The sequence below is a fragment of the Podarcis melisellensis genome (assembly GCF_964234715.1).
Source record: "Podarcis melisellensis genome assembly, chromosome: 15".
Classification (NCBI taxonomy): Eukaryota; Metazoa; Chordata; class Lepidosauria; order Squamata; family Lacertidae; genus Podarcis; species Podarcis melisellensis.
This window is the reverse complement of record NC_138532.1, coordinates 39,092,376-39,119,169: the sequence shown is the minus strand read 5'-3', so window position 1 is coordinate 39,119,169 and position 26,794 is coordinate 39,092,376. Positions and strand designations below refer to the sequence as shown.

Here is a 26,794-nt window from a genome sequence, read left to right as displayed (position 1 = left end):
AGGCTTTATAGGTCAAAACCAGGTTATATGCTCAAACCGTCTTGCCCTGGTGAGCAACTTTGCTGCCATATTATGCACCAGCTGAATTTTCTAAATTTAGAGGCAGCTCCATGCATAGTGCATTGCAGTAATCAAGCCTAGTAGTTACCGAACATAGACAACAGAAATTAGACTATCCCTGTCCAGATAGGAGCACAGCTGTTTGCCCAACAGAAGCTGATGGAAGGCACTCTGTGCCACCGAGGCCACCTGAGCCTCAAGAGACAGCAGTGAATTTGGAAGTATGCCCAAGCTATGTACCTGTTCCTTCAGAGGGATTGTAACCTCATCAAGAGCAGGCACCCATCCTTTCTAGGGAACCCACCCACTAACAGTGCCTCTGTCTTACCTGGATTGTGCTTCAGTTTGTCACCTTGCATGAGTCACTGTCTTAGGGATGCTGCCTCACCAGGAGTGACTGAATGATTTTCCTGCACCTGATAGGGTTAACGCATAGGATTTTTTCCAACCTTGCAGGAGGTTGTTGGACAGAGGCCAAGCCAGAACAGCAGCTCACAAAGAGATTCAACGGGCAGCCTCCTTTTCAGGGCAGGGCATTCTGCCTGGCCAGCACATTGACAGTGATTGAATGATCCAGTCTCGATTGATGTAGAAACATGTCAGAATAGCTGATCGGAAGGATGGAAGATGAGCAGGGCGTTGGGTGGAGATGTAGCGGACAGCCTCCTGTGCGGCTGGGAACTTAGGGCTGCCAGAAGCTGTCGGTAATTTAACTCCTTGCAGCACACAGGGGTGTCCTGGCACACAGCTGGGTAATTACCGCTCGAGGAGGTGCTTCGGCTCCACAGTCAGTTGCTTCTTTTCCTTCTTTCCTGTAAATATGGCAACCACTTTTAATTGCAGCGCAAGCAGATTTGTTTAGAAGGAGTCAGCCTTTTCCCTCCTTCTCTGGCACAGATAAATCTTAATAGATATCATGGAGGGAGCTGGGCATTCTGAAGAGTAATCTGCTCTATCAGTTTTAGAAGTGTAACACCCACACTCTTCATCTTGAAAGCAGGCTGCTCTCCACACCTCACACAGCAAGTGTATTTTCAGTGTATTGTCAACAGAAAGGGCTGTGAGGTAAATATCGTTGCATCCAAAGGTGAGATTTGTGCCTGCAGCTTTGAGAGCAGAATTTGGACTGTGGGTCCGGAGAATTTAATGTTTTATGTAAATCGCGTGTAACTTGGTTTGAATCTTAACATTGGCAATTACTTAGGGCAGGCAGGACAGTCTTGTAGTCTTACCTGAAGGATGGTTTGGTGATTTTAAGAGAGCTGCACACCTGGTCACTTATAGCAGCTGTGGTGCAGAATTGGAGATTCTGTGTCTTGTGATTCCCAGGACCTGAAGCGTTCTGGGTTGTCCTGCTTGTGTCCCTGCTTGAACTGTCCACTTCTTCTGATCATGAGGTCTGTGTTCATCCATCTGGCTACACTAAGGTGGCTTACAAGATAGAGCTACAAATGTAAGCACCAACAATAGAAGAGTTAAAGAACAGTGAATAAAAGCAACTGTGTTTGTTGACATCAAAATAAGAGAGAACTGAAAAATAAACAAAACCAATTTACCACAACAGACCAATAGTACTGTGCCACACGAGTCACTGCTGGTATTCAGGCTTTTGTGAAACAAGAAATCGGGAGCTAGTGCACAAAAGGGTCACTAGTCTGCAGAGTTTTATTAGACCACTGTGAACTGGCAGAAATGCTGGTGTAGAGGTGGGAAGCTTCCATCCACTTGCAGACTACTTGGTTTCTGTTTTGGGACTAAAGCAGCAGTTCTCAACCTGTGGGTCCCCAGATGATGTTGGACTACAACTCCCATCATCCCTGAGCTCTGGCCTTGCTAGCTAGGGGTGATGGGAGTTGTAGTTCAACAACATCTGGGGACCCACAGGTTGAGAAAGGCTGGACTAAAGAAAGGACAAAGCACTCCATTCCTCCTCCACCAGCTCACTTTGAGCACTTGCACACAATCCCTGCTTCATGTGCCAGCCAAATGGTTAATACAAAGCTGGATCAGTGCCTCCTGATGTGTCAGGGTTCTGGTTGAAACTGACAGCATGTCAACAACTGACAGCTCATGCTTTACATTCTGTGTTTTGAGCAGTGGTAGGGAGGAGAACTCTACTGTTCTGCTTAGCTTGCAGGGAAAGTGGAAGAACCACAAAGGCCCTTCCAGACAGGCAAATTTAAGGCAAAGCAGGCCTCTCTGAGCAATTCAGGACCCTGGACAGCTCTCAGTTGGCTGAGCTATAAAAGATGTTGTCTCAGTAGAGAGCTGGTATCACATGAGCACTTATATATGCTGAGCAAGGGAGTTGGCTCTACCTCCTTGACAGTGTTAAAAACTGAAATATGAAAGCTAATAGCTAAATGGCACCTAAAACCTAGGTTATGGGCTCAACAATGGAATGTCTAGGCACACTTTTTTATAACAGCAGTACAAAGCTGAAAATGAATGAACTGCAGCTAAAATACTCATTTTCACGTTCCCTAGTTCTTCTCCTGCCCCCACCCCTCTGATATCCTTAAGAGGATCTGGGTCTCTTCTCCAGTCTTCAGAGAGTAGCTGGAAGTGGGGAGGCAGAAAAAGGTCCTTTTCTTCCATTCTGCAGTTTTAATCTGAAATCTTTGGCACAGTACTTCGCCCAGAGCTCAGAAACTGCTCACACTGATGAAATTCCCTGTCACAAAATGCGCCTAGAACAATGGGAGTTTCAAACACTGCTCCTTGAGAAGATGGCTGTGTTGACTCTGGGTTCCCTTTTGTGATTCTGTAGGCACTGACTTCTGTGCTCTGTAGTGGAGGGGGTGTTAGCAGGGGCTTGTGCTCTGAGGAAGATGGTAAAGCTACATCCTCAAGTCAGGAGGGTCCATGGGGAAGTGGGCAGTCTGTATTTCTCCCTCATCAGGGATCATGACAAGACATGGGGAGAATGCTGCAAGCCTGGGGCTTGCTCCCCACTTTGCACCCATGCAGAGGTTTTGGGAAGAGGGACATGTCTTGAAATGTGTAAAGTGCATTAGGTTGCTGTTGTGTGGAAATACTTTCTGGAGACTCTCTGGTGCCCCTGAGAACCTACAGAGTGGAGAGGTAAGGAGGCCATTTGACAACTGTTGAATGGTCTTGTTTTTGAAAAAGTGGGACTGGCCTATGGCAAGCACTGGAGAGGGCAATCAGAGCTGAAGCTCTATGCTGCCTGGTTACTGAATCAAAGCATCTGTCGCTGCTGGTGTTTTGTTTTGAAACTCGTGGAAATCTCTTGCATCTCAGTCCTTGTAGAGCAGCAGGGAGTGAGGGTATCTTGCCACAACTGGCACTAAGGAGAATTACATTTCTGGCACCTGATCATCCCTTGAATGTTTGTGTGGTCATTGTGAGTCAATGTGGTAGCCTGGAATGTCCCATACATTTTATGTTGCTGTCCTATTCCTATGTCCGCTGTGTTGTTGCCACTCTTCAGGTAAGTTTGCCCTCAAGTTAACTTTTGCTTTGTCGCTGTTGCCAAAGCTGCTTGTTCATCGTCATTCCTGTGTTCCAGGTTTGCCTCATGGGGCGTGTGCAGTTGCTTTGCTTGTGAGAAAGGATCTCCCAAGTTTTTTTTTTACATGGGACAGATTCCTAGAAAATCCTTGAATTAGCATTGTTGGAGGGATAACTTGGATAGACTTTTGCAGTTGGAAGCAGACTGTCTTGAGTTAGATAACCTGTCTCTGCACAAAGCAGTTTAATACTATTACATGTATATTAATTTCTCTGAGAAGCACATCAGTGGCTCCTTCCTACCCCAAACCTAGTTTTATCTTCACAACAGCTCTGTGAGGGAGGTTAGATTAAGGATGGCATAAGGCCACTCTGTGTGCTTTGCAGCTAAGTGGGGATTTCAACCTGAGTTTCCCTCAAACACTGTCCAGCAGTCTAACCACTGCACTAGAACTTGGGGATATCTGTCTACTAGAGCTGTGTAGTGTGTTAGTGGGTTTAAACAACTTTAGCATATTTGAAGCATGCAAAAATGTGATTTTTAACAGAACTGGAATCTAAGGAGCTGGCACATGAAGCCATTAATGCACCTGAATCATATCTGCTTAAAGCTATGCAGTGGGCCTCTATCTGAAGGTGGCAGAAGCTGTTTTGAAGCTGAGCATTTACCAAGCCCAGGAAAATAGTCCCTTGGCTCCTTGCAGTGTTTTCTGAGAACCAGGTGCTGCTTTACAATAAAAGGACCTGAAATACACTCTCAGGGCTGAGCTTCCTTGCTCAAAACAGGCCCTTTCTTCCATTTGAGGCCCTGCTGTGTTTTCAGAAAGTCAACCTTGTTTAATAGCCAGGTAATGTGAGTGGATAAAATGGCCGCAACCTGCTGTGTATTTGTTTCTTATCTTCCACGGATGAAATTTCCAGCATACTCGGGGGCTGAACATTTTTTAAGACTTTCAGCCTTCTCGGAAAGGAAGCTTCAGAAAAGAAACACCAGCGATGAGAATCTGAATGGCAACAAACTTGGCTCATTTATTCACTCTCATTTATTCATTCCCAATTTTGTAGAGTTACCTGCCTTCAGAAGAGACATGCCCAGAATGGTAATCGCTTTGATCCAATGTCTCTTAAGAAGTAAGGTTCTGGATTAAACATGGTCCCTGTTTATTGGCCATGCTGGCTGGGGTAAAGGAGGTTCGAGGCCCAGCAAGATCTGGAGGGTCTCCAACCCCAATTTACACCAAACCTGAGCAATCCAGAGACCTCATAATGCCTGCCACTAGCTGGGGCTTGCAAGCTGGAGGGCACAGAGCATGGGAATTCAGTTTTGTCAACAGGAACAAGATAGGGAACTAATAGGAACAGCAATTATGGCCTTTGTCTCTGGCAGTAAAAAAAGACCCTGCTTGGAAGGGTGTGTGCATGCCCGTTTCCATGGAACTCTCCTTGCTTGGGAGCCTAGAACAGGACAGAAACTAAAAGGTCACTCTCTGCCTCCAAGTTCCTGTAGTGCTTGTTTGGAACCAGTAGCCACTACAGGTATGGGGAGGCATCTGTACATGTGACTCCTTTGGAATGGTATTGAAGTCTTTAAGTTGGCCTTGCAAATAAAGTCAGTGAACATTATTAGCCTGTTAATAGTGCACATGCCTAAACATGCCAGCGTTGATGATTAGTGACAGACAGACAACCTGACAGGAGGAGGAGAGCCCCACTCCCTTTCAGTTTATTAAACCTGCTCTGCCTAATCACCTCCAGTTTACCTCTAGAAAACTGGAGGAGACTGCTTGTGATATGACTGCCTGGGCTAGAATGAGAGGTTGTGGCTTTCTATGTGCCAGTGTCCAAACTTTAGGAGAGCTGGCATCAATTGTTTAGGGAGAAGCCTTTTTAAATCAGTTGTAAATAAAACCCCAGGCACTAGGAGTGCCTGATATTTATGCACCTTGAAAATGCTCCACCTCTGGTTCTTGGAGAAGCAAGACAGGCTGAGTTATTTTAGAAGCAGGGGGAGATTTGTCCTATGATGACTTCTCGCATGACTATTGGACCTATAAATAATCACCTAGTGCTGCAACCTGAAGGGTAGCTAATAAGTAATATGATATACTGTGCGTGTCTGAGGACAAATGTGTTGGAACAGGTTTGTAGGCCCGTGAGGCTTGAGAGGGAGGTGACAGAATGGCCATGCCACTGGTGACTTAAGTATGAATGTTCATTCCCTCCCAGAGTAGCTGACGCAGTGACAGGCTTGGTGTAGGTCAGCTGTGGTCCTCCTGATGTCGTTGAACTCAAAACTCACATCAGACTTAGCCAGCATAGCCAATGATCAGGGATGATGGGAGTTGTAGTCCAACAACATCTGGAGGACCACAGGGTTCCCTACCCCAGAAAATAGAAACTAGCCAGCTTCCTTGTGTTTCCTATCAATTAGTGGTGGGGAACCTTTGGCCCTCTCTTTTGAGGGACACATTGTGCTCCTTCTGGGGTAGTTTGTTCCCCATCCTGCACTTAGCTCTCACTCATGGCTCCTAGAAGCTGTCAGCATGTGACAACAGCCACCTCCTGGCAACAGCTTTGGTTGGCCGACTAAACTAGGTGAGGGTAGCCAATAAGTCTCAAACCCTCATTGAGTTAGGGACTTCCCCTGTATGTGAAGACAGGCTCTGGCGGATTGAGTGGATGAGAGCAATACTGGGTCTAACAGTTAAGAAGGCGGTTTCTGCACATGGTACCTCAGGTTAAGAACTTAATTCGTTCTGGAGGTCCACTCTTAACCTGAAATTGTTCTTAACCTGAGGTACCACTTTAGCTAATGGGGTCTTCTGCTGCTGCCACGTGATTTCTGTTCTCATCCTGAAGCAAAGTTCTTAACCCGAGGTACTATTTCTGGGTTAGCAGAGTCTGTAACCTGAAGCGTCTGTAACCTGAAGCATCTGTAACCCGAGGTACCACTGTATAGGGAAGTGAGGGGCAGATGGGGCTCGTCAGCCTGGGAAGGTAGCCCATCTAGGAAATGGAAAACACATCCTAAACCTCCACTGCTTGCAAGACATCTTTGGGAGAAGAAAAGTCTAAGGAGTAAACTTTACACAAATTTGAAGTGGAGTCCCTAAGATAGCTGGATGGTGCCTTGAACACCTCCTTCCAGCAACTCCTGCAACTAAGCAGGTGCCCAATGTATGGCTCTGCTGTCCTTTGGAACACATCAGCGAGGCAGAGAGCGGGGACATTGTCTGGGCAGCCCAGGACTTCCATACACGCTGCCTGGGCTTGTGCCCTGGGGAGGTCACTTCAGTGCTGATAATTCAGCCATGTTTGCTGGAGCTGAAGGGAATTGTAGCTCAGCAACATCTGGAGGGGCAAAGGTTCCCTGCACTGGCTATAAATAGATAAGCAAGGCTTTAACACTTGTTTTTAGAGTGGATGGGAAGTTTTCACTCGTAATAATAGTGCTTAACATTGCTTTAAAGTACTCAGAACCACTTTACCTGCCTTGGCAGTCAGTAGCTTTGCCACCCACATTACAGATGAGGGGAGGGAGGGAAGGAGGCTTAGGAGGCAGCCAAAGGCTGATAAGTGAGTTCATATCAGATGCAATATTCATACCAGGGACTTAAATCACTTGCAATCCAGTTACTTACAGTGGGAAATGTTAACTAGCAGCCACTGGAGAGTTCTTCCTGTGTCATAGTGCTGCCAGCCGCCCGCATATTAAAGTCCTGTTCCTACTCAACCTAAGATGCACAGTTGGGAGAATAATATATGTGTGGCACTAAACCACCTATTGAAACCATGTGTTGTTTGGCTTTGGGCTAGGGGCTGATGGTTGTGCTGGTCAGCTCTGTTGATGGGGCTTGGCGTAAATGTTGACTTCTGGCAGTGGCTAGAAGCCCAGGATAATGTATGGGGTGTGGGTGACTTGGAGATTCCCTTCTTGCAAAGGCTTTTGATTTTTGTTAGTTGGGTTTAGTCGTGCATGTTTGTCTGTGGGACCATTTTGTACAGAGGCAGGTTTGAGTTTCACACTGCAGTCTTTGTCTACTTTTACGCCCAGGTAAGTGTTATTAGGATTAAAGCCTGCGATGCCAGGTTGAGATAGAATCATCGCCTTACATGTCCAGGCTTTTAATGCACCTATTACCTCTTTGGAGGTGTTCATTACTTTTCAGTTCCAATGTTTGCACTGCTGCTGTTTTTATGAAAGACTGTTGTCAGCAGTTGAATTACTTTTTATTGTTTTGTTTTTAGTTTTATTGTCTGAAGACTTTAGATGGGGTGGCATGGTATAACATATTCTAAATGAATAAATATTCCTTCATTCCAGACTCTGGGTTGAAATGGAGAGGCAATTGCTTCCAGGTCCTGCTTGTGAGAAACTAAGAACTTCTGGCTGACTACAGCTGGAAACAAGATTCCAGTCTAGATAGACAGATTCGGGAAAGCATTTAATTTGGGAGTTTTGTGCTACGGTGGCCAAGCGAAAGGATTAAAATCTTGTCTGCATGCAAGCATAAAGAGTAAAGTTTTCTCACTTTCTTTTTGTAACTTTCAGGTCATATATTGCTCTTTTGGTGGCACGGCCAAAGGACTACATTTCAACAATCTGATAGTAGGCTTAGTCCTGCTAACGAGGGGCAGAGATGAAGAGAAAGCAAAATGTAAGTAGTGGCAGCATCTGATTTTTTGGGGGCGTTCACTGTGCACTTGAGCTCTTTGCAAGAAAGGTAGGATATAAACCTAATATTTGGGGTGGGGATGTGAATCAGACACCTTCCCCCACAATCCATAACCTTGGACATACAGTGGAACCTCGACTTACACCCGCCCTTTCTCGCGGACATTCCAAGTTGCGACCGTGGCAAACCCGGAAGTAAACACCAGGTTTGCTGCAATTCGTGCATGCGCGGAAGCGGCTTCTGCCATCTGTGCATGCGCAGAAGTGCTCTGCCGCCGAATGCACGCGCACACAACGGCACCTCTACCAGCGTCCAGTTTCGCCTAGCGGATGGGCCTCCGGAATGGATTATGATTGTAAGAAAAGGTTCCACTGTATCAGGTTGCATTTCCCTCCATTCACTTTAAATGGGAATCTAATGTTCAGTCAGGATGGTTAGACCATTAGAGTGAGGCGGAGGCATTCTATGAAAGAAACTTGAGACTTTCCACTTAGCATCTCCCACCCTCTGCAGAAGAATCAAAATATTTCAGTTGGAATATTATATTTGCATTCAGCTGTAAATGGTGTGTGTGTGTAGAGGTATAAAACCTTCAGTATAAAAAATACAAAGGTAAGTAACAGTAACAAATTAAAATATTAGAATCATTATAGGCTCCAGGTACTGTTCCTGTAGATGTAATTTCATGTTTTGTATATAAATATTATCAGCTCCAATTTAAACTGGCATCCTTGTTGATCCCAATAACATAACTGATTAGCAAAGCCCTTTTTATGAGTGCAGAAAAGTAAAAAATCAGCCCTGTTCAGAAAGCTGTGCAAGTTAATTGGTATTGCCAGCTCTGTTGCACTGGTGTGACTTGAATGTTTAATTATTCTGCTGTTGGTTTTTTGCTTAGACATTTTCAGCCTGTTTTCAAATGAATCTGGGAGCTATGTTGTCCGTGAAGAGATGGAAAGGATGCTTCAGGTGGTCGATGGGAAAGTCCCGGAAAGCCTCAAGAAATGCTTCTCGGAGGTATTTCCTGCAGTTCCTTATCTCCTTTTACCGGATAACCTGAGGATGAGGGTGAAAGTGTGGAGCCCTGACCTCCTGTTGGAAGTAGCCTGCAGTGATTTGCAGAATCAGGATCAGGTCTACTGACCAGATCCAGTTCCACACCCTTGTAGTAGGAGATTGCAGACTTGATAGGATTAGTCTCTGCAAGGTGCTATGCAGGTGTCAGGTTGCACCTGAGGTTGCTGAAATGAATAAGCTAGCCCTGGCTATTGCAGGGAGGCAGTCATGCGTCTGGTTCTTCAAGCCAGCCATCTCTTTGCTGGCTGGAGGGGTTCTGGGAGTTGTAGTCCAAACCATCTGCAGGGCACCAGGTTGCTGCTTTAAACCCAGGGGTGGGGAACTTGTGGCCTTTAAGGTGTTGCTGGACAACAGCCCCCATCACCCCGGATCACTGGCCATGCTAGCTGGGACTGATGGGAGTTGCAGTCCAACTTCATCCAGAGTGTCAACAGTTCCCTATTCCTGCTTTCAAGCATTGCCTTTTCTCCTGCTTCAGTGACCTCATCAACTGTGTCATTCCATATCAAGTGATCCAACCTTTTTATCTCACGTCATCCAATTTTCTTAATATTTTGTACACTTGTTGAATGATCAAAACTAAGTTTAAATTTAAATTAATCTCATCCCGTTTGTGAGTTGTGAGGGTTTGAAATTTACAATTTTGGTCTTGCTGGACTACACAAAAACCTTAACAGCTCAGCCCAGAAGTTAGATACTTCAAAACTAACAACAACACCAATCTCTTCAGAACTTCACTGGATTTAATATGACACGTCACATGATACTTACTTTAAATTTAAATACAAAAATTTTAAAAGTGATTAAAAATAATATGATTTTAAAATTCCAAAAAATGTATTGATTATTAAACATTTCTAAGTGCTACCTGCAAAATTTCATCTTGGGATCTCAGTGGGATTTTTTTATTTTGTACATAAATGTCTGCTTTATTGGGTTCTGTTTAGGATAAATGAGGGGGTTTGGGGATTTCTCACAACTCTCAGGACCCTTAACAAATGCAGGGTGTGAATGTGGCCAAGGCTGGGTCTTCTGCACTGTATCATTTGTATCCCACCTCCAAAAGTCCCATCTCTTGTTCTCTTTCTCTCAAAATGTGGAAAGCGCCTGTGATGGGACGATGAGCTGCTTGTGCGTAAAATGCAAGTCCCTCAGAGTTTGATCAGGTTTTCAAACCTCTGCCTGTGACGGAGCCCCTCCAGCATGGCTGCGTCAATCACTAGTAGAATCCGAAAGTGGCTGCTTTCGGAATCGTTTCCAACATAAAAGCTCTTTAACGGAAACACGTCGTCTGGCCTCTCGGCGTGACAGTTTCCGGCGAGGTGTGGGTGTCCCTATAGGAGGTCCTGAGACCTCCCCACTGTTTTCGCTGGAAGCGTCTCTGAGCCATCCCTCCGACTCACTTTCCCTTGGAGTTCTTGCTCGCCCTCTACTGGTTCCCTCTTCCGCTGCTACTCCTCTCTCAACCTCAGTGAGCCTTTGCGCGCCCGGCGCTTTAGATGACAGTTCCCTGACATCCACCTCCCCTCCAGGGCCCCCTTCACCCCCTCCCGTCTCCTCCCCTACTGGCGGTGAGGAGGTAAAACCCCTGAAAGAACCTCCTTCGTCTTCCGACGTCGCGAACACTTCCCTCCACTTGTTGCTGTTCCTACTCTCTCGGTAATCTTCGTCATCGGAGTCCACTCCCTCTTCCAACTCCGACTCCGCGAACCCTTCCATTTCCTCTTCCTCATCGGTGGTGCCGAAATACTCCCTCCTAAACCTTGCTATCGGCTGAGGTTTCCTCGGGAACCTTTGGTGGAACGTTTCTGTTAAAACCTCGTCATTGACTTCCTCTGCATTCACCCAGGTGTTTTCTGACTCCGGTTCCCCTTCCCACGCCACCAAATACTCCACCTGATTTCCCTTCCACCTGGAATCGAGGATTTCCGCTACATGGTTGCGGCGTTCCCTCTCTTCCAAGGCTGGTCCCCTGACGTACTCCCCTTCACGTCCCCCCCTGTATGGTGACAGTAACGACCTGTGGAACACTGGGTGCAATTTCATGTGGTTGGGTAATCGGAGTTTGAAAGCTACCGGGTTGACCTGCTGAATGACCTCAAAGGGTCCCAATCTTCTGGGCCTCAATTTCTTACAACCCCCTTTGAACGGCAACCCTTGGGTTGACAACCACACTTGATCCCCCACCCTTATGGTTTCACCTTCCCTTCTGTTCTTGTCTGCCTGCTTCTTATATTGTGCCTTAGCCCTTTCTAAGTTGAGCTGGAGCTGATGATGGATCGCTTCCATCTCTTCTACAAAATGTTCAGCCGCTGGGACGCTCCATCTCTCCCCTCCTTCCCCTGGAAATGCCCTGGGGTGACACCCGTAATTAGCCAAAAAGGGACTCATCCCTGTGGACACATTCTCCGCATTATTGTAGGCAAATTCTGCCAACGCCAACTTTTCGACCCAATCGTTCTCTCTGTCATTGACATAACACCTCAGATATTGTTGAAGAATGCCATTTGCTCTTTCCGCCTGCCCGTTGGTTTCAGGGTGCCGGGCAGTTGAAAAATTGACTTCCACGTGCAGCAAGCTCATGAGCTTCCTCCAGAACCTGGAAGTAAATTGTTTGCCGCGATCTGAGATCACCCTCAAGGGAGCCCCGTGCAACCTAAAGATGTGTTCTACAAACAACTTCGCTGTTTCTTCCGCTGTGACTGCATGTGAGCATGCTACAAAGTGGCACATCTTAGTTAACAGGTCTACTACTACCATGATGGCTGTTTTCCCCTTGGACTTTGGCAGATCCGTCATAAAATCTATTGATATCGCTTCCCAAGGCCGTTCTGGTGTGGGTAATGGTTCTAATAACCCTGCCGGCGCCCTTCTTTCCCCTTTGGCTCGCTGACATTGGTCACACCCTCTTACATACTCCCTTACATCTTCCCTCACCTTAGGCCACCAAAATTCCCTGGTAACCAACCACATGGTCTTGTGTTGTCCAAAATGTCCCGCCGTGGGGCTATCATGCAACTGCTTGAGTACTCTCCCCCTCAATTCACCTTCGGGTATATACAGTGCCCCTTTGTAATACAATGCCCCATTTCTTTCCTCAAAACCTCCGGGGCTCTCGCCCTCCCCCCTGAGACCTCTGAGCTTATCCTGGGCATATTCATCATTTTCCGTTTCCTCTACCAGTTCTCGTTGCCCCACCAGCGCCGCCCCACACACCCAGCGGTCCTCAGGGATGACATGTCTCTCTTCGATCACCCCCTCCCCTTCCCAATACTCTGGTTTGCGTGAGAGCGCGTCCGCCCTGACGTTTTCTGGGCCTGGCACATAACAAATTTCAAAGTTGAATTTGGAGAATTCCTGTGCCCATCTCACCTGTCGTTGGTTGAGCACTCGAGCTGTTCTCCAATACTCTAAATTCTTGTGGTCGGTGCACACTTGCACCTTGTGTTGTGCCCCAATTAATAAATGTCTCCACCTCCGGAATGCTTCGTGAATGGCAAGTAGTTCCCTGTCATACACCGTGTAATTCCTCTCGGATTTATTCAGCTTCCGCGAGAAGAAGGCACACGGTCTCCACTCCGACGCACTCCTCCCCGGTTGAAGAAGGACCGCCCCTACCGCCCGGTCGGATGCATCGGTTTCCACTCTCATGGGTTTTCGTAAATCCACATGCAGAAGTTGTTCTTCCGAGGCGAAAGCCCTTTTCAGTTCTTCAAAGGCTCGATCCGCCTATACCGTCCAAACAAATTTCTTCTTGCTGCTGAGGCAGTCGGTGATGGGCGCCGTCAAGTGGGCAAAGTTCTTGATGAACTTCCGATAAAAGTTCCCAAACCCCAAGAATCTTTGCACGTCCTTCTTGGTCTTCGGTGTCTTCCATTCCAGTACCGCTTGGACCTTGCCTGGATCCATGGCCAATCCCTTGTCTGACAAGCGGTACCCCAGGAATTCCACCTCCTTGGTATGAAACTGGCACTTCTCCAGTTTCACCCACAGCTGGTTGGCTTGCAGCCTGCCCAACACTTCTCGAACGTCCCTCACATGCTGTTCCTCATCTTCCGAATACACCAACACGTCGTCTAAAAAGGCCACACAATTCTTGTAGAGCAAAGGTCCCAGAACGTGGTTTATAAAAGCTTGAAAACACGCGGAGCCCCCTTGTAGACCGAAGGGCATAACGAGGTATTCAAAGGCTCCCAAAGGGGTAAACATGGTGGTCTTCCATTCATCTCCCTTCCTTATGCGTATCAGATTGTACGCCCCCCGCAGGTCCAGCTTTGTAAAAATCTTTCCCTTCCTTACTCTGGTCAAAATGTCATCAATTCGGGGCATAGGGAAAGCCAGGGGCTCCGACACTGCATTGAGGGCCCTAAAGTCACACACCAGTCTCGGTTTGTCTGTGTTCTTTTTGTCCACAAAAAACACTGGGCTGCCCCCCACCGCTCGGGACTCTCTGATGAAACCTCGCTTCAGGTTTTTGTCAATGAACTCCCTCAGCTCCTGCATCTCCCTGTCTGACATGGCGTACAGCTTGCCTACTGGGAGTTGGGCCCCAGGGAGTAGGTTGATTTGACAGTCAAAGGGTCTATGCGGTGGCAGTTTGTCTGCTTCCCTTTCGCTGAATACGTTGCTCAGATCTGCGTATTGCGGGGGCACCTTCCCTTTGTCCATTACTTCCATCCCGGCTAGGGTGACTCTGTCTCCTCCCGAAACCTTCCCCTCCTTGCAGTGTTCTAGGCAATGCGCTGACCCAAAGGAGACCACCCTCTGATGCCAGCCCACTAGCGGATCGTGTAGCGCCAGCCAGCTCATCCCCAAAATGATGGGCGCTCCTCCCAGGATGGCCACATTAAACGCTATCTGTTCGGTGTGCCTTGCCACCCTCATTATCATCGGGACAGTCTGTTGGCTAACTTCTCCCCCCAACAGCTCTCTGCCGTCAATCGTAGTCACCTGCAAGGGGTTACTTAAAGGGATGGTCTGTATCTGGTGCTCAGCTGCAAACTCCTTACTCATGAAATTACAGGAGCTGCCTGAATCCAAAAGCGCCTTGATCTTTAGTGGGTGTCCGTTTGGCAGTTCTAGTAACACCTCTATCACTAAAGCGGGTCTGGGAGGTTCCGGCATGGGCACTTTCACTGCTCTTTGGCCTGGCTGCTGTGCCCCGACGGTGGCAGCCAGGCGTTGGCTTTTACTTGCTCCTTGCCTTCCTCTTCCTTTCCCCCAACAGCTCCTGCCATCCCTTGCCATTCCTTTCTTTGTGGGCAGACTCTGGCAAAGTGCCCTGGCTGTTGGCAGAGATAACATCTCTTGGCGCTCCTTCCCTCCTTCTTCCGCCCTTCACTGGGATTTGAAACTGCGCGCGCCCGCGCTGTTCCAACTTCCATCGGCTCTGCCGGCGGGAAAGGTGGCTCTGGAATGTCTGGAATGCGGAACTCCCTCCAACGGTCTCCTTTCCCTTCCCGCTTTTCCAAAGCCCTCGCCTCCTGGCGCGCTCCTATGCACAGCGCAGATTTGGTTAACTGATCCATAGACTCCGCCCTGGGCCCCCGGGAAAGCTCATCTTTGACGGTTGAAGAAAGCCCCTCTTCGAAAAGCATTTGGATGGGCTCCGCCGATAGGTCCCACCCCAATTTATGAATCAGCATAGTAAACTCAGTCCAGTACTCACGGACAGATCTGCTTCCTTGCTGGCAAGCCATTAACTGCCTTCGCACCACCCCCTGCTCAATATCGCTGGAAAACATCAGGTCCATGGCACGAAAAAACTTCCTCGTGTCCTTTAGGATCTCATTATTCGCTGCCATCAGGGGTCTAACCCAATCCTTCGCCCCGGATTCGAGATGGCCAATCACAAAAGCCACTCGCGATTCCTCGTCGGGGAAGTCATCAAACTGCAAGTTTAGAGCGTATTGCATCTCTGTTCTAAAGGCATGATAGTTCCTGGGATCCCCCCCGAATTTCTGCACCAATCCTGGCACCTTTCTGGCGAGCGGGGTGGTTTTCTCCTTTCCCTTTTCTGCATCCTGAGCCCTCCTCTCCTCAAGCCTCGCCGTTTGCAGCGCCAACTGGATCTCCAACGCCCTGTACCTTTCTTCCAGGCTTGGACCCCCTCCAGCTGCTCCTGCTCCTCCGGTTCCGGCTGGGTTGCTCATGATGCTTCTCCCTGCACAAGCTGGCTTTCGGTGACTTTCGGATTGCTGTGATGGGACGATGAGCTGCTTGTGCGTAAAATGCAAGTCCCTCAGAGTTTGATCAGGTTTTCAAACCTCTGCCTGTGACGGAGCCCCTCCAGCATGGCTGCGTCAATCACTAGTAGAATCCGAAAGTGGCTGCTTTCGGAATCGTTTCCAACATAAAAGCTCTTTAACGGAAACACGTCGTCTGGCCTCTCGGCGTGACAGTTTCCGGCGAGGTGTGGGTGTCCCTATAGGAGGTCCTGAGACCTCCCCACTGTTTTCGCTGGAAGCGTCTCTGAGCCATCCCTCCGACTCACTTTCCCTTGGAGTTCTTGCTCGCCCTCTACTGGTTCCCTCTTCCGCTGCTACTCCTCTCTCAACCTCAGTGAGCCTTTGCGCGCCCGGCGCTTTAGATGACAGTTCCCTGACAGCGCCCATCATCCTTCGAGGGGGAGAGATACACCCCTCCTTGATGGGAGCACGAAGGACTCAGAAGTATCTCTACAAAACAGCATTAAAAAACCCCAACCCCTTTCCGGTGTTGTCTTTCACACTTCTGATGCCTGTCCTCAGGCATACGGGCTACAGCTCATTAAAATTCTTTCCACTAGAAGCAGTAGGAGAGAGTCTGCTGCAAGCGTTTGTGTAAATGAGAATGAGAATGTCATATACCTGCCCGCTGTGTCCTGGGTAGCATAAATCTAATCAGATGCCTCGTTTCAAAGTTGATCAGCAGTGCTTTCCCTTGGAACTGGGACTGATAAGCTGTTGGGAGATGCTTTTTGAGGAGCATTTAATGCCACCCTGCTGGCTGGGTAGGGTTGGATTTATTTATTTTTGTATCCTTGTTTGCCTTAGCCACTGAAATGAGCAGGCATTTGGAGAGGAACGCTTACACTTACAGCTCAACGTATTGCAGATGGCAGACTAACACAACTGCTCCATTCATGCTGTGATTGTCATTTGTGCATTGATTCCCCTGGATGCCAAGGGGCAGCATGAAAAGACCGATTCCCACTCCATCCAATGGAAATCTTATACAGTCGTACCTTAGTTTTTGAACAGCTTAGTTCTCAAATGTTTAGGCTCCTGAATGCCACAAACCTGGAAGTGACTGTTTCAGTTTGCGAACTATTTTTGGAAGCCGAACGTCTGACAGGGCTTCCGATTGGAAGCTCCTGCAGCCAATCAGAAGCCGTGGATTCTGTTCAACTCCCAAGGTACGACTGTACAGCACTTTGTCTGAGTTCTGAGTCTTCACAGATAATTGCTCTTCGGACCCCCTCAGGGGTTAAGATAAGCAGAAGGTCCACCTTTGGCAGTTCCACCACCTTTGGAAGTTTGGGTGGTGGTGCTCTTGTGGGGGGCATCCTCTGTAGCAGTTGCTAGATTGTAGAATTCCCTCCCCACAGAGGTGTGTCTGGCACCTTCATTATATAGTTTCCCTCCTATACTGAAGGCGCACCTCTTTACCATGTCCCCTGACACCCAAGACATGCATTTTCAGGACCCACCCTAGTCTTGTGATTCTATTTTGTTTTAAGCTATTTTAGTATTGAATTTTAAATTGTTGTAACCCACCCTGGGAGCTTATGGAAAAGGGCAGGAAAGAAATCAAATCAAATCAATAATATTAATCTTTTTCAAGCATGACTTTGTAACCTTGAGAGCTAGATGCTCTGACAGTACTATGGCTACTAAGAATAACAAAGCTGAGAATCTCACTCTGCGCCTGATACCCCTGTTCTGCTCACTCCCCAGGACTTCCACCAGCCATGTTGACGAAGCTAGAAAAAAGCCAGTTGTCTTTTGCATCAGCCTTTCCTCTTGCAAAGGGCTGGCAAGAGTTCACCACATAACGCATAGGCAAGGTAGATTAATTTCTGACAAAGCAAAGATGGGAATATTTGAACTTCAGCCCTGCTGAGAGGTTAAATGTTCAGCAAAGAAATATCTTTGAAAATAGTGCTGTCAAGCAAGTCAATAAAGGGTAATGTCCAAGCTCCGTTAATTCAAAGTTCAGTCAGAGAACACTTATTTACCAAAGGTTTGGTGTGCATGGCTGGTAGGTCTGCAAGCCCATCAAGAGTTCACAAGCTACTCAATTCATGCAGGCAGGTTTCTGATAACAAATGGCAAACTCTTAAGCAAGCCTCTGAAGAAGAGGAGTTTGGATTTGATATCCCACTTTATAACTACCTGAAGGAGTCTCAAAGCGGCTAACATTCTCCTTTCCCTTCCTCCCCCACAACAAACACTATGGGAGGTGAGTGGGGCTGAGAGACTTCAGAGAAGTGTGACTGGCCCAGGGTCACCCAGCAGCTGCATGTGGAGGAGCAGAGAAGTGAACCCGGTTCACCAGATTACGAGTCTACCGCTCTTAATCACTACACCACACTGGGGTCCACTCCCTAGTTTGGGATTCAGCAGCTAGCTTTCATGTTTGGTTGTTTGTTTGTGTGTGTGGTGAAAGGCTTGGAAATAATTACGAAAACTCTAGGAAGCTGCCTTATACTGAATCAGACCATGGGCCTAGCTAGCTCAGTATTGTCTGCTCTGGACTGAAAGCAGCTCTCTTGGGGGACATTCCCAGTCCTACTTGGAGAAGCCGGGGATTGAACCTGAAACCTTCTGCATGTGAAGCAGATGCTCTACCATTGAACTAATGCTCCATAGGTGGCTTCGGTGCCCTGGCCTCTACCCAGTGTTTTCCTTCCATTGATCTTTGGCAGTCTTGCACAGTTCCCCACCTAGTGGGCAGGTTAATCAATATTTCAGTCCCCAACAAATCAGTCTTAGCTGTCTAGGTCAGGGGTCGGCAACCTGCGGTCCATGGGCCACAAGCGGCCCACGGGTTTCGTTTAAACAGCCCACGAGCCTTCCCCAAACTGAGCTGCCCGCTTGGGGAGTTCCGGCATACTGCACTAAACCGGCACAGCGTGGAGCGGGGACTTGCTTCCGCAGCACCGGAAATTGCATCTGCAGATGCGATCCAGCCCGCGGAGCAATCTCCATGGCCCAGGCGAGGTAAACCTTGCCGACCCCTGGTCTAGGTCATTATGCTGAAAGCAAAGTGAGCTGGCACACTGTAGATGAGGTGGCTGCTGGCTGGGTTGCATGGTAGCAGCCCAGAGAATGAGCCCTGTACCTTTTAAATTCAGGTGTGGCTGCTTCTTCCTTTTGTTTTGTGGGTAGTGAGCAGACTTTGTTGGAACTGCAGAGGAGTGGAGGATATACAAGGGACTTTTCATCTCCTGTGCTTGATATGTTTAAAAGTAAATTCTCATTCTGTGGGTTAGAGCCCTGCTGGCCCTGCTTTGCAGAGGAAGGAGCAAACTCCAGAAAGTCCAAGTGTGACCAAGCCAAAGCCTGCAGGGGAAAGTTACCACCCATCCTGGGTAGAAACCCATCAAATGAGTCCAGTCCAAGAGGAATTCTTTTAGTATACAAGGCCATGCTGTCCAAAATAGCACCCTTTGGCCTGATCCAGCAAACTCCTCTTACGTGGTGGTATTAATATTATTACCGTATTTTTCGCACCATAGGACGCACTTTTCCCCCCTCCAAAAACGAAGGGGAAATGTGTGTGCGTCCTATGGTGCGAATGCAGGCTTTCGCTGAAGCCTGGAGAGTGAGAGGGGTCGGTGCGCACCAACCCCTCATGCTCTCCAGGCTTCGCACACCTCTCCGCAAGCAGCGGGAGCGTTCCCACTGCTTGCGGAGAGGTGCCTGCATGCCGAAGCCTGGGCGCGCTGAGCTCAGCGCGTCCAGGCTTCGTGGACCTCTCCGCAAGCAGCGGGAGCGTTCCCGCTGCTTGCGGAGAGGTGCCTGCATGCCGAAGCCTGGGCGCGCTGAGCTCAGCGCGTCCAGGCTTCGCGGACCTCTCCGCAAGCAGCGGGAGCGCTCCCGCTGCTTGCGGAGAGCTGCCTGTTTGAGGGCTGGGGTCGGGGGAAGCTCTAGCTTCCCCCGCCCCAGCCCCGCACCTGGGGGGAAATAATTTTCCCCCCTTTATTTCCCCCCAAAAAAACTGGGTACGCCCTATGGTCCGGTGCGCCCTATGGTGCGAAAAATACGGTAATTGTATTCACTACTTTTTTCACAAAAGTGACTTAGAGTGACTTACAGAAGCAAACATTTAGAAACAAGTTTCAAAAATGATTTTTTTAAAAAAAAAATCTAAAACAGTCACTCCTAAAATGTATAAAGGGGCATATCCAACTCAACCCCCACCCCACTACAAAAGATGAGCAAAAGATCAGACTGTAAACACACTTCACCCTCCAAATTAGTTTACAGTTGCCTGCAAAAATAAGAATGGGAATCCAGCTTTTGTATAGCAAACATGTTAACGCCCTACCTGTAATCAGTTGCTGACCACCAGATCTCACCTGTGCCTGCCAGTCTTCCCCTCTGTACCAGATCTCAACTGTGCTATGGGCAAACAGTGCAACTTTGCATAATTCTGGCTGCCCAGAATTAAATGTAGAGGAATTTGGGTTGCTTCAGTACAGAATCGGTAGCAGCCCCTGTTCAATGAAATGGAGGCTCAACATTTTGGTTGGTTCAGCTTCTGTGAAGATTGTGCACAAGGCAAAGGGGTCTCTCTTAAAATATGCAGGCTTGCCTTCTGTCCTACAGCAATGTCCTCTGTGAATCTTCCTTTTGAAATGAAAATAGACGGCAGTAACCTTCTCTGCTGGATTTTGGTAGCCTGTTAATCTCAGGAGGACATGCAACCTGCCACACACTGGAGGGCTTCGACATTTTATTGCTCCTGCAGTTGGGGTTTGTTTCTTCAAATGGGAATAGACATGGTTGCATCTTCAAGGCTGCTTGAGGGGGTGTGATGATTATTTCCTGCAAGAAAGAGAGGTTTGTTTCTCTTTCCAGCCCAGCCCAGAGCCACCTATGGCAAACATTTGTATTTTCCCTCCTTTTCTCAAATGATGTCATGTGTGATGGCAGATTTTTTAAAAAAAATATTTAAAAATATAATTTTTTTGCAGCATGTGGTTGATCAAGTGTGAGGGGCTGTTTGTTCCCTCCTTTCTCCCAGCTAGGCTGAGAATTCTCCTTGGAGTTACATGTGAAGCCGTCCATTCCATGCTGATTAGTAGATGGTGATACATGGAAAGAAAAGGGTGAGACAGAGATACTTGCATTCAAATGACTATGGTCCAGCCCAGCCTGATTTGATGAAGTCCTCTCTGCTCTAGCAGGGAGGAGGTGATGGAGAGCCAAAATCACCTTTCTTTTTCTCCCGTGGTGCCGTGTGTGCTGCATCTGATGTGCAGGAATGTGGGTGGCCACACTTATTTGTCCACGCTTGCTGTGGCATGTGGCCTCTGGAGGGTTAGCTAGGAGGTGATGGCAAAAAAAGGCTAGCTACCTTGTTGTAAGAACTGTAGCCAGGAAATGTATATAAAACATTCTGGGTCCCTGGAGGCCCTCCCCAGTGCTTAGGACTGTGTCCCACATGTGGCTGATGGGGCCAGGCTGTGGTTGGCTCTAGGCCTGGAGTTGGCATGGTGTTTGACTTGTGGTACTGGAACTGGGAACCTGTCAGCCAGGCAAGGGCAAAAGACTTGGCATTGGGTATTGATACCAGGCCTGCCCAATCCAGAGGCTTCATACTGCTTGCCAGTTGCAGGGCTAGGTTCTTGCACATAGCTGTTCCCTTCTGTTCCTGAAGAGGGCTGTCACGTCTTAGTACATCCACTTCACACACAATAACTAACCAGGCTTGGGCCACTGAGATGCTCTGATAATGGTGACTTGGAAGCCCCCCAGTATGCTTAACGCTTGTACCAGGCTGAAATTTCCCTTCTGGGGAAGTGACAGGTGGTTTCTGAAATCAGGGGTGTCAAGGTCCAGCTTTTGCAAAGACCAGTAAAGGGACCATCCAGTACCCCAGGCAGAGCTATCATTTCCACTCAACAAGGACTATTCATTAAGATCAGATGCTGCCTAAGAGAATCCTCAGTTTGCATGCATTGCCTATTTCAGGTTAGGGGCTCCCAGTGTGGGACACCCCCCCCCAAAGCAACATAAAACCTGCTTGCTGAACCTCTTTTTTAAAGATTGGCCGTGAAAAGATTCCCTGCCATTCCATTAAGTTGGGAGGATAACTTATTAAGATCCATCCAACATCTGTGAAATGAAATATTTCCTCTATCATTATGCATCCCCTCCTCTCCCCAACCCCCTGGGAAAATACATACTTGTTAATAGTAAAATTATTTCTGCAGAAAAGTGCCCGAAAGACTTTGTCATGATAATCACATTGGAGAGAGCCACATGTGGGCTATATTGCTTCTTACCAAGCTGTGTGCTACTGATAAGCATGTTTGAGGCAGTATCTGACCTTTTTGTGGCAAAGGGTTAAAACAAAACAAAACGCAGCCCTTCTTAACTGTAATCTCTGATCTTTTTGTTGCTTTGAATGTAGTAGCAGGCCTTGTGTTTGAAAAGCAAGCTACCTGATGTGTTGGAGAAGTAGCTGTGAGGGTTCTTTTTTTTGTTTTGTTCCTGTTTTTTGAATCAGGTAGTTTGCTGCCACACATGCATTATAATGAACTGGTGGGGAGGGAGGAGAACAGACGCCAAAGCTGCTCTCTATATTAATGAGAGAGGCCCTAGCGGATTTCTCCCACTCCACACACCAAGCGGAGTGCTTGAGAAAATTATTTTTAATATTGTAATACAAGTAGCTGAAGGGCCTGGTAGTTAGTATAGCGGGTTTGTTGCCTTTCATTTCCCTCACATCATCTTCCTCGTCTTCTGGCTTGCAGTTGCCTCCTTAACGCCTCTCTAGTTGCCATTGGCTTAGCTGCTGTGATGTCATGGGCATTGAGGCAGCCTGTGGGACTAGGTAGCTGAGAGTGGGGAAAACTGGAAATGCTAAGAGCTGAATCCTTGGGCCATTTGGTAAATTTAACCCCTCTTTGTTTATAACAGGATTCGGTGGGCTTTTGAATGGCATCCATTCAATGCAAATTGGTTGTGATATTTTGGTACCTTTTACCAAAGAAAAATAGGCGTTTGCTGCTTGTGTGGGTGATTCTGTGTTTGCAGCTGTCTACCGCTAAATTATTTTGAGAGAAGGAAATTTCCTGGTTCATACATCACTTTAAACCATAGCTGAAATAAACTACGGTCTAAAGATGAACACCCAGTGTGCTAGTGCATGTTGTGGAAATTGTTTTGCTCCTCCCTTGCTGCTGCTGCGCTGCCAGGAAGCAAGCTAAGGGCCAGCTTAATTTTTTTTGGAATTTGGGCTCATGGTTCAGTAGGAAACTGTTCTGGTGTCCTGATTCAGATTGGGGGTACAGTCAGGATCGGGACTCCACATTTGTTTTTTCTTTAAAAGTGGCCAATTCTAAGCACTTTATTAAAAGTGTGAACATAACATGTAGTTTGGCTCTAAGTAGACAACCACCTGACTTTCCCAGCAACTCACTTCCTGTGTGTCAGTCTTGAGTGTGCAGGTGCATTCACCTAACTTATATCTCAGTTCTCACTACAACAACCCTGCAAGGTAGGTTTCGGCTGAGAAAGAGTTGCTTATAGCAACACCCTAGTGGTCCCGGGCCCTAAGGAAGTTAGATTGGCTTCAACCAGAGCCAGGGCCTTTTCAACTCTGGCTCCAGCCTGGTGGAACGCTCTGCCTCATGAGACCAGGGCCCTGCAGGATCTGATTTCTTTCCGCAGGGCCTGTAAGACAGAGTTGTTCTGCCTGGCCTTTGGCTTGGAGCCAATTTGATTCCCTCCCTCTCTTTCTTTTTTCCTTTCCTTCTCCTCCTGCGATGAGGCTACATTTTAATATTTTAATGTTTCAATATTTTAATGTTGTATTTTAATTTTGTTTTTAAGTTGTAATCATTCAGCTTGTTTTTATTATTGCTTGTAAGCTGCTCTGAGCCCGGCCTTGGCTGGGGAGGGCGGGGTATAAATAAAAATTATTATTATTATTATTATTATTATTATTATTATTATTATTATCATTATTATTATGGCCATCTGTTGGGTCTGAGCTAAGGCCTTCTTTCCCTGTAGGCTGTACTACAGTGTACCAACTGCAGCAAACAACTGAGTTCATTAGCAAATACAAACTGCTTTGCTCAACTCATCCTCCTCCCCTCTGCTTTTTTATTTTTTACAGGGTGAAAAGGTAAACTTTGAGAAATTCAAAACCTGGCTGTGGCAAAATAAAGAGGCCTTCACGTTTTCCCGCTGGCTGCTTTCAGGGGGAGTGTATGTCACGCTTACGGACGACAGCGACACCCCGACTTTTTATCAAACCCTTGCTGGAGTCACACACTGTAAGTAACACTTGTTCTCAAGGAATTGCCTTACTTCCTGTTATCTTTTGTAGACTCTGCCCTGATTTTACTGACATTGTGCCTCTGCAGCTTCTCCTTGGGGATTGTTCAAGAAACACATCCTTTTTTCTTGCACACCAGCTTAGTTACTGTGGCAGCCTTCTACAGTTGCCTGGACCAGTTGAGTGGAAACCTGTAGCCTTACAGAGGCTGCTGGACTCCAGCTCCCATCATACTTAGTCATTGGCCATGCTGACTGGTTGCTGGGAACTATAGTCCAACAACATCTAAAGGGCCACAGGTTCCCCATCATAGGCTTGTTATATTTTGCTAATTGTCACCTCATTTATATTATTTATTTATATCCTGCCTTTTCACCAAGGAGTTCAAGGAAGTGTACCTGATTCTTCACCCCCTTGGTATTCTCGCAACAACCCTGTGAGGGAGGAGAGAGAGAGAGAGAGAGAGAGAGAGAGAGAGAGAGTGTGAGTAACTGGCTCATGATCTCCCAGCAAGTTTCATGGCTGAGTGGGTGATTTGAACTTGGGCCTCCCTAGTTCTAGTCTGATGTTCTATCTTCTGCCACACCACATAGGCTCATCATAATGATTGGCAGATGTCTTGGTATTTTGGAAGGGGATATTCCCAGCTTCCCACTGGCTGATTGTTGCCCGTCCAGTGCCTGAAGAAGGAAACAATATTTGGAATAGCTGAGCATCTTTATGATTTTTCCCTCTTGCTTCTACACTTCCTCTTAGTATGGTGCTTCATTAAAGAGGAGTCATCATGTGTAGATCTCATTCCCTCCAGTAGATATGTTCACCTTGACCAAAACACTGGGCTTCATAGATCTCCTTCACACAGGGCATATACATTGTTGGCATCTGTCTGTCTCGAGAGACAATGGAGTGCGCCTCTGAGGGTGAAGTCAAACAGCTGCGTTAACTGCCCCAAAGTGACCTCTTCAGGGCGCAAGACTGGGCAGTGTGTATGGAGGTTCTGGGCTTCTTAGACAACAAGACCCCCCTTTTGGCCTTGCTGGTGTGGTTCAAAGGAAGCCGGAGCAAGACATTTGGCACCAGCTTGGCTGCAGGAGTTGCTGGAAAGAGGCGTACAAGGCGCCATCCAAGGCGTCTTAGGGACTCCACTCGGGATTTACGTAGGGTTTACTCCTTAGCCTTTTCTTCTCCCAAAAATACACAGGGCAAGCAAGCAATGCACCAGCCTATCTCTATCATCCTGTGGAGCTTCTTGGTAGATACTGAATAAATCCAATTATGATTCTTCTACCCCATCCCTTAATTTTAATACAGTCACTTGAGACTTCCAAGTTTTCTTGTTCACACATGCTGACATTTTTAGCTTCCCAGGCCCACAACATTGATGCTTAATTGTCTTGTTAGAAGAAGGCCAGAGCCCTCCATTTTTATTTTAGAAGGGAACATTGGAAAACTGATTATTTTGTGTTTGCGCTGTTGGAGGCATTTTTGGAGGCACTGCTGGTAAAAGCCAGGAGCACTTTTATAGCTCTCTGAAATATCTGTATTTGCCGTGGGATTTACAGTCTGTGCTGGCTGTTTCAGCAAGAATTGTAAGTGCTGTGAAACAGAGCGATTTGTTTTGGAATTTATGAGGCCAAGGAAATGAGGAAACAAATAATTCCTAGGTGGCTGGCTCACATTCTTAGGTTCTCATCTTGTCTATGCCCATTTTTTGGGAATTGATCTGTTTTTAATTTAGAATCAGTTTAGTTTTTGCAGTTTGCCCATGTGAGAGATGAGCAAATGAAGGACAGGCTCTCAACCCCTTGAAATAGCTGTTTGACCTCTATATGAGCCTGCTCGAGTTTGCATCAAGAATGCCTAAAAGGTTTACTCTCGGCTTCAATACCGTTGACTGTGTCTTTCACAGCAGGCTGGCCAACCCCACCCATTGGGGTTATATTTGATGTAATTTCTATTTATAGTGGACCTGGTGAACTCAGTGGACTAGTGTTAGACATACCCATTAATTTCAGGGGTCTACTCTGAACAGGACTAAGGTTGTATACAACTCTGTGCCACCTTTCCACGAGTTTACCAGAGAGCCATTCCATCACATTTTTGCATTAATCTGCAAATTTTCTTAAGGATTTTCATGAAAGCTCTTATTTAAATGCATATTCCCTCTGAATATGCACTTAGGAATATATTTTCTGTGAACAGTATTTCACTGTATTTTGATCTGCATTTTGAGCTGTACAATGACTTTGATATTGTGTTCTTTAAATTGCTGTTACCTTCCCTGGAACCTTGTGGTGAAAGGTAAGCAAGAAATGGAATGTCTAATAAAGAACATTCTAGGAGTGGCTAACTAGGTTTCAATCGACAGATGACTCTGAGCAGCACTGGTTAGGGCAGATGAAGTCACTGTGTATCACAATTCATGAAGATATTCTTCAAGTATCCTTAGTTCATCAACCTTTCATTAGATTATTATCTCATGATAGTACTGAGATGGTATCTCCAGGTAGAACTGGGGAAGACTCCCTCTCTGAAACGCTGGAGAGCTGGTGTCAGTTAGGGTAGCCAATGAAGTGCCCTCCAGCTCTTGTTAGACTACAACTCCCATCATCCCTGACCATTGTCCATGCTGGCTGTGTTGGAGAGGATCTGAGGACACCAGTTTGACTACCATACTGGCCAAATCTGGCCAATGGTCTGACAATGATGTGGTTCCAGCTTCATGATATAGCTCATCTGTCGGCAGGGTGCTCAGCTTCTGTGACAATATATCCTGTCCCTCTCTCCAAGTCATTACCTGGGAAATAGAACGACCCCTGAAATTGCAGGAGTTGACTGCCCTTGGTCTGGTGTCCTTTTTTAAAGCAAAAACTGGGGAAGAGCTAAAAAATGACCCCCAGATATTTATCATGGCCTGTTTTGTGAATGGCATAAGCTAGTTGCTAAGCAACTGCTGCTAGTCCCCCCCCAAGCTGCTGCGAGAGTTTCTTATCTAAGGTCACAAGGGG

At 47.1% G+C, this 26,794-nt stretch overlaps 1 protein-coding gene across 5 annotated transcripts in view; it reads left to right on the top strand.

Moving 5' to 3' along the window:
• Window positions 1–26,794, top strand: part of USP32 (ubiquitin specific peptidase 32) — a 126,665-nt gene that overhangs the window by 43,110 nt on the left and 56,761 nt on the right. For all 5 annotated transcript variants that reach the window (XM_081890146.1, XM_081890144.1, XM_081890143.1 and 2 more), the window contains exons 3-5: window positions 8,087–8,192; window positions 9,109–9,227; window positions 23,625–23,784. In XM_081890146.1, the coding sequence (XP_081746272.1) occupies window positions 8,087–8,192; window positions 9,109–9,227; window positions 23,625–23,784 (385 nt within the window). The remainder of the gene's footprint in view (window positions 1–8,086; window positions 8,193–9,108; window positions 9,228–23,624; window positions 23,785–26,794) is intronic.